The 10,898-nt window shown below is 34.5% G+C and overlaps 1 protein-coding gene across 1 annotated transcript in view; it reads left to right on the top strand.

Annotated features, from left to right (window-relative positions):
- LOC105626368 (rho-associated protein kinase 2) overlaps positions 1-7,631 on the top strand; it is an 8,093-nt gene extending 462 nt beyond the window's left edge. The window contains exons 2-11 of the mRNA XM_012207669.1: positions 474-634; positions 719-1,057; positions 1,562-2,695; positions 2,944-3,244; positions 4,061-4,476; positions 4,669-5,310; positions 5,396-5,809; positions 6,128-6,344; positions 6,460-6,682; positions 7,544-7,631. Of these exons, the coding sequence (XP_012063059.1) occupies positions 474-634; positions 719-1,057; positions 1,562-2,695; positions 2,944-3,244; positions 4,061-4,476; positions 4,669-5,310; positions 5,396-5,809; positions 6,128-6,344; positions 6,460-6,682; positions 7,544-7,631 (3,935 nt within the window). The remainder of the gene's footprint in view (positions 1-473; positions 635-718; positions 1,058-1,561; positions 2,696-2,943; positions 3,245-4,060; positions 4,477-4,668; positions 5,311-5,395; positions 5,810-6,127; positions 6,345-6,459; positions 6,683-7,543) is intronic.
- Positions 7,632-10,898: the final 3,267 nt, after the last annotated feature.

Below are 10,898 nucleotides of genomic sequence, written 5' to 3' on the forward strand. Positions count from 1 at the left end.
ACACACACACACACACACACACACACACACACACACACACACACACACACACACACACACACACACACACACAAAATATATATATTTATATAAAATTTTCTATAATTAATTAAATTCATTATTATATACAAGAAACTTCAATTATGTGCAACAACATTCAGCATTGGCTCTCAAAGATTTTTTATTTTATTTGATATATATAATTCTCAATATCTTAATTGAATTTCTGGTCATCACATCAACTAAAATTATATCAACTATTTGATAGATTTAACTATAATATCTAATTTGTACTTCTTTGATTGAATCTACTGGAATTCCAATTAATACAACAAGAATTTTTTTCTTAAAATTCCAATTAATACAACAAAACAAAAATGTAATTATCGCGAGCATGATACTTACTTGCTTTTGGAATCTTTCATAATCGCGTTATCGAGATTAATAATATTGGCTTGTTTTCTTTCTTACAGATGACTCTGTAGCCCAAGAGATTTTTAAAATGCGAATGCGCATGGACGATTTTACTTTGATAAAAGTAATCGGCCGTGGCGCGTTCGGAGAGGTGCAGTTGGTTAGACACAAGTCTACACAAAAAGTTTATGCTATGAAATTACTTAGTAAATTTGAAATGGTAAGATTCGCTTGCTCGCTTGTTTCCATTCGTTTGTCCAAGTTATGTAAATGTTTCCTTCTGGCTTTTACGCTATTTGTTTAGATTAAAAGGTCGGATTCCGCATTTTTTTGGGAAGAAAGAGACATAATGGCTCACGCAAATTCACCATGGATAGTCCAGCTCCACTTTGCGTTCCAAGATCAAAAGTATCTCTACATGGTGATGGATTACATGCCGGGCGGGGATCTGGTTAACTTGATGTCGAATTATGAAGTGCCAGAGAAATGGGCAAAATTTTACTGTGCCGAAGTAGTGCTCGCATTGGACGCGATACATAATATGGGTTTCGTTCATAGAGACGTGAAACCGGACAACATGTTACTCGATAGACATGGCCATTTGAAACTTGCCGACTTTGGCACGTGTATGAGGATGGATGTTGTAAGTGTGAGATCTCTAGATCTCTTATTTTTTATTTTACATTTTAAATACCCAATATGAAATAATTTATGTTTGTATAAGCATCCTAATTGTGATTTACTAAAAACAAAATAAATATTTATTTTAAGATTTTTCGATTGTGTATATGCTTTCTAGACAGATGCAAGAGTTATCTTTGTGTACAGATCCATTATTAAAATGCCAACGTTTCGTCCACATTGCAGTTCATTTCATCAGGACGAGGAACAGTTCTGATACTAATATGAAGTAAACTGCAGTATTGATAAAACATTGATATTCTACGGATCTCGATGCGAAGATAACCCATGAAATGCTTTGTATATAATAGCTTCTCTATAATAAATACTTCTTGTTAATTAAAGAAATAACAATTTTTGCAAGTTTGAAAAAAGACTTTGAAATATTACAAATAAAAATTTAAATTTTCTCTTTTTCTAGTTAAATCTTTTTTTTCTGATATTCTTTTAATTATTTGTTTTGTAGGATGGTTTAGTGCGATCTGACACTGCGGTTGGTACACCCGATTACATATCTCCGGAGGTTCTACAGTCACAAGGTGGAGAAGGAGTATATGGTCGCGAATGCGACTGGTGGTCCGTGGGTGTCTTTTTGTATGAGATGTTATTTGGCGATACACCATTCTTTGCCGATTCTCTAGTTGGCACATATTCTAAGATCATGGACCACAGGAATTCGCTGTACTTCCCTCAAAATGTTGAGATATCTCACTCAGCGAAAAACTTAATATGTGGCTTCCTTACCGATAGAACAAAGCGCCTGGGTCGCAATGGCGTTGACGAAATCAAAAGTCATCCATTTTTCAAGAATGATCAATGGACCTTTGACAATTTGAGGGAATGCGTACCGCCAGTAGTGCCAGAACTTTCCGGGGACGATGATACCAGCAATTTTGATGATGTCGACAAGGAAGATGGACCAGAGGAGAGTTTTCCAGTACCTAAAGCTTTTTCCGGAAATCATTTGCCTTTTATCGGATTTACTTACTCGGGTGATTATCAACTAATGGTTTCTTACGGCAAGGAATCCGTGGATGGTCTTGAGAATCATGTCAACAATGGTACTACCGACGATATCAAGATTTCGCAGCTAGAGAATTTACTGGAACGTGAGAGGCGGCAAGTGGAGACGATGGAGTCGAGACAGAAGGCATTAAACACGCAATTGGAAACGATGGCATGTCGAGAGGTTGAGCTGCGCGAGGAAGTTAGCAGGGCAGATAAGGAGTTGACGCTACTCAGGCACAACTATAAAGAGGCGCAACGTAGAGTAGAGCATGAAACAGAGACTCGTCGTAAAGCGGAGTCACTGTTGGTAGAGGTAAAGAAGAAATTCGATGAGGAACAGACGAGACGGGCGCGTGATGCTAGCAATTCACAGCAGACATCCGAGCGAGTGACGACGTTGGAAAAACAGATCAAAGAGATGCAATGCAAATTGGAGAGAGAAACGGAAACGGTTACGAGATTGCGCAAACAAGCGACAGAAATCACCGTGGCGCGTCAAGCCGCCGAGCAAATGGCGAACGAGTTGCAAGTTGCCCGAGCTCAGTTGCAAGCGCAGCGTGATAACTTGCAACAAGAAGTTGCTACTCTTCAGGTATAATTTACTGCAATAATTTCTTGTTCTCTCTCTCTCTCTCTCTCTCTCTAATTAAATACAGGACAGTTTTAAAAATAATTTCTGTATGTGGATACATATAAAATTCCGAAAAATAAAATTTATACACAAATTACAGTGGTTTTCAATATTTACAGAATGTAATACTTGAAATTTACAAGAAAAAGATGTTTTTCTTTTAAAATAAAATCATTTTTTCTACATGAATTATTTTACATTTTTTACAGGGCCAGCTTTCCAAGGAACGTAGTTCGAGATCGCAAGCGTCATTATTGACGGCCGAATTAGAGACTCGTCTTTCCACTTTACATCTCGAGTTAGAACGCAGCCATGAGAAAGAGGAGAAGGCGACTCTGGACAACAGACAACTAACTGAAAGAGTTTCTGCGTTGGAGAAAGAAGCTGCTAGCTTAACATTGGAACTGAAAGCCGCGCAAGCTAGATATAATCAGGAAGTTGTGGCACATCAAGAAACGGAGCGTTCGCGCATTCTTTCCAAGGAAGAAGCCAATCTGGAAGTTGTGAAAGGTATTTGTTTCAAGTTCACAAATTAGAGATATTATATTATTGATAAAGTATATTTTACTTTATCTAATGCAGGACAAAAGAATGGAATTTTTGAAGGTAATACATGTGATCGCAAATTTATATCTTTTTCCCTTCTGTAATATGTGTATTCATGGTGTTCAGCGATCCTTGAATATCCTTGGATTCTGGAATTTTATGTATTCTGGAAAATTTCTGAAAACTCCTGAAATTTCAGAGCTGGCCTGAAATTTATTATTTAAAAAGTCAGAACGTGAAAAAAAAGAAATAATAAAAAGAAAAATTGTGTTTGGGTATAAATCCTTCTTTAAGGATGCAATAAGTTATCAATAGAAAACTGAATTTAATGTCTAAAATAGAACATAATAAAAAAATCATTTGTGTTGACGGAACGTTTGGTATTATTTATAAGACAATAAATAATATTGTTCCCAATTTGTTAGCGTTTTAATTCATTTGTATAGAATCCTAACTTGAATACAAAGCATATATTGCACGAATCGAAAATTAATCGATAGATAAATCCTGGAAAAAGTAGGATTTTTACTTGAGATGTCCTGAAATTATCCTTGAATTAGCCAAATTTTGCTGGACACCATGGTATTTAAATTATGTAATTTTACACATACATTGAATTTTTCTCATTATCATATATAATCATTTATCTATCTTCTTATTGCTGCGTATTTCTAATGGCATACTGATTTTTTTACGTACGTATTTTCATTCTAATTTCTATGTATGAATTCAAGGAATATACACCATTACTTACATTGTACATATTGATTTATTAAATAGCTCTACAAGTAAAATTAAACGAGGAGAAAAGTGGAAGACAACGTGCGGAATTACTTGCGCAAGAAAAGGAACGGCAGACATCAATGCTGTCTGTCGATTATAGACAGATACAGCAACGATTGCAGAAATTAGAGGGTGAACACAGGCAAGAGATGGAGAAAGCCAAAGTTCTGCAAGGCCAAGTTGAACAGGAGCAACAGAAAAGAAACGTTCTGCAAACTGAATTAAGCCAGCAAACTTCTGAAGCCGGCAGACTTCGTGCTCGCGAGCAACAATTAGTTGGAGAGGTTGCTCAGTTGAGGGAAGCTAAGCGGCAAATAGAAGAGGAGTTACATCATTTGAAGACACAAAGAAACGTCGATCAATTACAAACAAAGGAACTACAAGAACAATTGGAAGCTGAAGCTTATTTCTCGGTAAACAATAACAAAATTTTATTTCCACATAATTTTAATTGTCTGACAATAAAAAAGAATATAAATAAAAAATGTTAAAATACAAAAACTAACGATTCAATTCAAAGATGTATGTGCTTATTTATGAAAAATTGTCATGAAATTGAAATTTTTAGAAAGAGTTATAGCTTTTGTCTTTTCTTTTTTTTTCAGACTCTATACAAAACACAGACACAAGAGTTGCGCGAAGAGTTGGATGAGAAAATAAGATTGCAACAAGAATTAGAAGAAGAACGTAGCTCTCTTGTCCATCAGCTACAGTTATCCTTGGCGCGCGGTGACAGCGAAGCTCTGGCCAGATCCATAGCCGAGGAAACTGTGGCGGATTTAGAGAAAGAAAGAACCATGAAAGAGCTAGAGTATAAAGACGGAGTAACTAAGCATCATCAGGAATTAAGCACAAAGGAACAGATCATAAATAGACTTAAAGAGAACGAGAGTGAATTCAAGAAATCAGTTGATCAAACTCTGAAGGAAAAAGAAGACTTGAGTAAGCGATATAAGGAATTGCAAGAACAACTTGGTAAAGCACAGTCTAACGTGGAGGAAATTGAAAAGCTAAGCAGCAAGTTGAAGACCGAGCAACTATTGAAGCAGCAGGCAGTTAACAAGTTAGCCGAGATCATGAATCGAAAGGATCTTTCGTCAAGTGGAAAGAATAAGAATAAAGCGTCTGCCGCAGATCTGAGAAAGAAGGAAAAAGATTGCAGGCGTTTGCAGCAAGAACTCACTCAAGAGAGAGAGAAGTATGGACAACTGGCAGCTAAATGGCAAAAGGATTTACAAGATTTGCAAGTAAGCGACATATTGTTTGTATTAAGTTTATAGAACCGTATACAGAATTACTTGAATAGATAGAAAATGATTTCTTTTTCTACAGGCGCAATTAGTAGAAGAGAATCAAGCAAAGCTGAGGTTGCAAATGGAACTCGACTCGAAAGACTCGGAGATAGAAACACTACAAATGAAAATCGCGTCACTCAACTCGGAAACTGCAAGTGTCTCATCTATAGAGAATGACGACGGTGAAGACTCTGTCCTATCTGAGCACGGTACGATGAGATTGGAGGGTTGGTTAAATGTGCCAAATAAGCAAAACATTAAGCGGCACGGTTGGAAGAAGCAATACGTTGTTGTTTCTTCCAAGAAGATAATTTTCTACAACAGCGAAAATGATAAAATGAATGCAGATCCGGTCCTGATATTAGACTTGAATAAAGTTTTCCATGTTAGATCTGTTACTCAAGGTGATGTTATCCGAGCCAATGCCAAAGATATACCCAGAATATTTCAGGTATCTACATCACATTTCTCGATTTTTTGGATTATTAGAAATTCGAATTTAGAAATTTGAATGTTTGTTTTATATTGCAAATTATTCTTTATAATTTTTTTTATGTGATTTTCTTAATAATGCATTAGTAATTTATAATTTTTATTTATCTATTAGAATGTTTTTTTACATGCAATTCATATATATTTTTTATATTTTATAAATTTATTATAACCTGTTATATAACAGTTTCAAAAAATAATTCCGAATCTGAAGTTTATTATTGTTATTACACATATACTTTAATTTATATTGTTCAGTAATTAATGTTGTACGCAGTTACTTTACGCTGGTGAAGGTGAAGCAAGGCGGCCCGGTGACGAGGGGAATACACTGCCTGGAGTGGATTTACCACAGCTCACAGATAAACCTGGTACTCAGTCGCTGAAAGGCCATGAGTTCGTGTCAATATCTTATCACATGCCAACGACTTGCGAAGTCTGTTCAAAGCAACTGTGGCATATGTTTCGGCCTTCGCCGGCCCTCGAATGCCGAAGTGCGTGTTGCATCATAATTATTTATTTGTACTTATTTACGTAAACATATATGCTTTTTCGTACTTTTATATTCTAAAATTATATATAAAACAAATATTATTTTATTATGTACAGGATGCCGTATTAAAGTTCACAAGGAACATTTGGATAAGAAAGAAGATGCCATAGCCCCGTGCAAACTACACTACGATCCGAACAGCGCCCGCGAGCTATTGCTGCTCGCCGCTAATCCTGAGGATCAAAAGTATTGGGTCTCGCGGCTGTCCAGGCGCGTCCAGAAATGCGGCTACAAGGCGAATTCGCACATGGACGGCACGGGACAGCGCGTCTCGCCAAGGTAGCGTAGCCGTGCTGCTGCTCGACGTGAGCGGGGACTAAGTAGCTCTCTTATTTTGTGACGTCGCATGATGTGGGTGTAGAGAGGTTAGACTCGTTTGTTTTTTCTTTCTACTTTTCCTTTTTCTTTTCATTTCCATCCAACACAGTCTAATACTTTCTGTTTTTTTTATGTACGACTCGTTACACAGTTGTAAATAAACGGTCGCATCTTTAACGTTATTTAATATAAAGTCATTAAGCGAAAACTAGTAAAATTTTTTATAAAAATAGAATAAGATAATAATTAAGGCGAGTGAAATAACATTATTAATTAACAAACATTTTATCATTAACGCATATAAGTTTCATTTTTTTTAAAAATAGTTTAAATATGATAAATTGTATTTATATATTTTTTAATCTTCTATTGATTTTATCTATATATAATCAAAATCTATTGCTTGGAAGTGCTTTATATTATATTTTATTCGTTATCTCATGTTTATTTGACATAAAATTCTTTAATTGGGAAGAAAAAAGATAATTATTTCTAGGCCGATTTTGTATATATTTGTACACATTAACATAATGCATGACATTAATTGTAAATGATAATCAAAACTGATTGCACAATTAAATTAAGTGTATTAAAAAACAATATGTGTCGATTAAGAATAGCATGTTCATATGTAGATTTCACGCACGAGAACATTTTAGCATTAAATCATTAGATTAGCACCACTCTTGCACCACCTTTTGCACAAACAATTCTATTACTGTGCTTTTGGTGTTTTAATGGGTTTGCAATGATTTTTCACTTATATTATTAATTGAATGATATGCAAGCAATAGATATATGTGACAACAATTTCCTTTTTAGGGAATCCACAAGGTCGACCTTGAAGCCGTACTTATCGGTGCAACAACGATCTGCAACATTGCCAGCGAACGCCAGCATGGGCAAGTGATCTTGGAAAAGATTAGTACTGGCGATTTTAAAAAAATTCCGCTTACAATCTGACGTCCCACTACCTTCGATAACGAGTGGAAATCGTTGTAATTAACTATCATGACCTCGCGATTTTCTCTACGCACCTGACGATCGCAGTAGACTGTCAATAATTTCCTAGATTGAGAGCAATCGAAATAGCGATCGCGATCGTAATATTACTATTTGCAGCTAAGAGTAAGTGTGAAATCCAAGTTTGAGAATCGCTGGAGAAAACAGGGTTGCTTATATACCGGATGATAAACGGATATGATGTGGGAGGGAAAATAGTCTCTTTGCGCGCCATTGTCGTTCTCGGAACGATAACATAGAATCACAGAGATGAGCTGTGTTCTTCGGAATTCTAGATAGTTTATTCGTGAGCGACGATAAAATAGTGTAATAATCTTTTTGTACATTGTATTCATCATACTCACGATAGACTGTAGAACATTCTTTCGAAGGATAATCGAATTTCTGTGATGATTTTCCTGATTGGAATTATACTCGACTTTGTACGCACATTTCTTACTGCCTTTGATAACGTGTACGTGAATCTTGATGGAAACTTTTAGCTTAAGTCATTTTTTGGATGCTTTAAACCGAAATTTCGGAACTTGTATTAAAGAGTATAGTATTTTGAAATTGTTTTATATATACATATATAGAACGTTTTCCGAGACTGTGTGTGTCAGTAGATACACGCATGATTCTTGTTTTTAACGTAACTTGCGTCTTAGATTGGATTTATTTAATGTCTGATATTTGAAGTGTTTCTGGACAAAGTTATGTTTTTTCGAGAAGATATAAGTAACTGAACACGCGTCCGAGGATTAACGTTTTTGTCAAAGTTTGGCACGTGAGTCGGTTCTGCGGACATTGCAAAAAAAAGCAATATGCTATTTGCAAAATTGACCATAGCGTATGGTATGTGTAAGGAATATGCGAGTGTCAGCTTTTGTATAGTAAAGATTAAAGTGATTATGGCTGTAAGATAATGGAGTTTCTACAATAAGTTCATAAGTTTCAAGTCTTAATCTATAAAAAATTGACCAATCATAATCGATTATTCTTCTCACATTCAACTGTTATTGATTAATGTCTTATAATTTAAGATTAACTAAGATATATAGCTTATTGTAGGAAGTCCATAACAATTTTTATTATGATGATATACATAAGCTAATGATGTCCGCTGAATCCCGACAGAGAGAATTAAAGACAAAGAGAGAGGGAGGAAGAGAAAGAAAATGTTAAGAGAGGACAAACTAAGAAAATCATGCGTAATTGAGAGGGAGCGATAGAAGTGATAGAAACTTCGTCATGGTGCCATCGGCTTTGCCATCTTTGGCATCAAAGAAGGCTATAAACAAGAAATAAGAGGAAAATTAGGAATGATCTTAGGTTTATTATTAACACGTCATCGCCGTCTGTGTTCTTTCCAAAATACCTCCGCGAGACATCGTGTCGCGCCGAGACTCGTCGGTATGAAAAGAGCCGCTTACATCGACATTAGTCAGTTAACTATAGTTATGATTAAGTTAAATTCTTTTTCTTCAAAAATTAAACTTATAATTATCAAGCGAATAATGATTATATGTGTCTTTTCTCTTCCAGAGTCGGAACCTGGAAAGAGAGTCGTCTTATCGTCTATATTTCTAAGAAGAATTAGGAAAAGTTTTGCTTTTTTTTCTAGAAACGATATTTCAATTAATTTTAATTTATGGATGATTTAAAGGAGTCAATGATCAGACTTGAATTAAACAATAGAAGAAATAAAAGAAATAAAAATAAGGTTAGTGCTCAGCATTTATTATAGCAAACTTTGAATTAATTAAAAAAGTATTTCTATTTAGATTATAACTACAATTTTTTAAAATCTTTATTTGAATTATAACTAGAATTAAATGAAGAATGAAGAATTGCTAAATGAAAGAAATAGTTAACTAAACCTTATCGATGTAAGTGACTCCAAGAACTCAGCCAGATGTCCCTCAAATGGTGCTCCTCCCTGTCCTATCCATCCTTTTGGTTCGACGTAGTGAGAATGAACAAGAAGCTGTCGAAAGCGGTGGTAATTGAAATTAAAAGTACGAGGGAGAGAAAAAGAAAGGTGCATATTGAAATCGAAAAGAAATACCATCCGATATACTGCCCCGTGCCTTCTTCATTGTTTCGGTCCTTCATGAGGCGGAACTAGAAGAAAATTGACAATGAGAAGGAGAGAAAGTGTGAAAATGAGAATGAAAATGTGAATGAATGTGTGTATGTGTGTGTGTGTGTGTGTGTGTGTGTGTACGTGCGCGCGCGCGAGAGAGAGAGAGAGAGAGAGGGGGAGGAAGAACTTGTTACAGCATATTTTATTATTGTTTAGTTATTTACAATCTGTATATTATTAATATTACGATTAAAAGTATTTTGTAGATAATGTGGCTCTCTTTGATGGTACTTTATGATCACTGACTTGCGCAACTTTTAGTTCAATTTTTTGCGAAGATCATGTTTTTAAAGCAATTTTTCCTATTTTTTAAATATTATTTCAATTATACTATGATCAGTGGCTTAAAAGCTGTCTTTGTTCTCGATTAACTATGGGCGAGTAGAATTTGTCTCATAGAATTAATTGAAAGTCCTATATATCTTATGCAACATTTTCGTAATTGAGAATGAGTCTTAAGAAAGTCTCCAACAAGCAATTAAGAACTGTAAACTTGCTATATCATTTTTCTTTATCAGGGTTGCCATAGAGCTAGAACCGAAAAAACTAGTAAAAGTCATGGATATTAAAATTGGTCATAGAAAACTAGGAAATTCCGGTTTTTGCTTACAATTTCTTTAAACTGCTTCTATTCCAAATAATTGTTACAATTTTTAAAATATTATATCTGACATTTATGATCAAATACGTCTTCGCGCACTTTAAATAAAATTTTAATAAAATAATTAAATTGATATTTAACTCAGTATTTTTATTTAATCGTCCTTATTCATCATAATTGCATTCTTTTTTCCAATACTACTTTATTTTTTATTGGCTTGAATATGCATCCAAAATTTGATTATACTAATAAGCTTTTTCGTGTTATTTTTAATAAGCTTTAATAGGCTTTTATATATATATATATATATATATATATATATATATATATATATATATATAGTATTATATATCTTCTTATTATAATTAATTAACTACTATTATTAGTACGTACTAAACGTTAAATTTACTTTACTTTACGTAACGTAA

Source organism: Atta cephalotes, assembly GCF_000143395.1.
Source record: "Atta cephalotes unplaced genomic scaffold scaffold00005, whole genome shotgun sequence".
Lineage (NCBI taxonomy): Eukaryota > Metazoa > Arthropoda > Insecta > Hymenoptera > Formicidae > Atta > Atta cephalotes.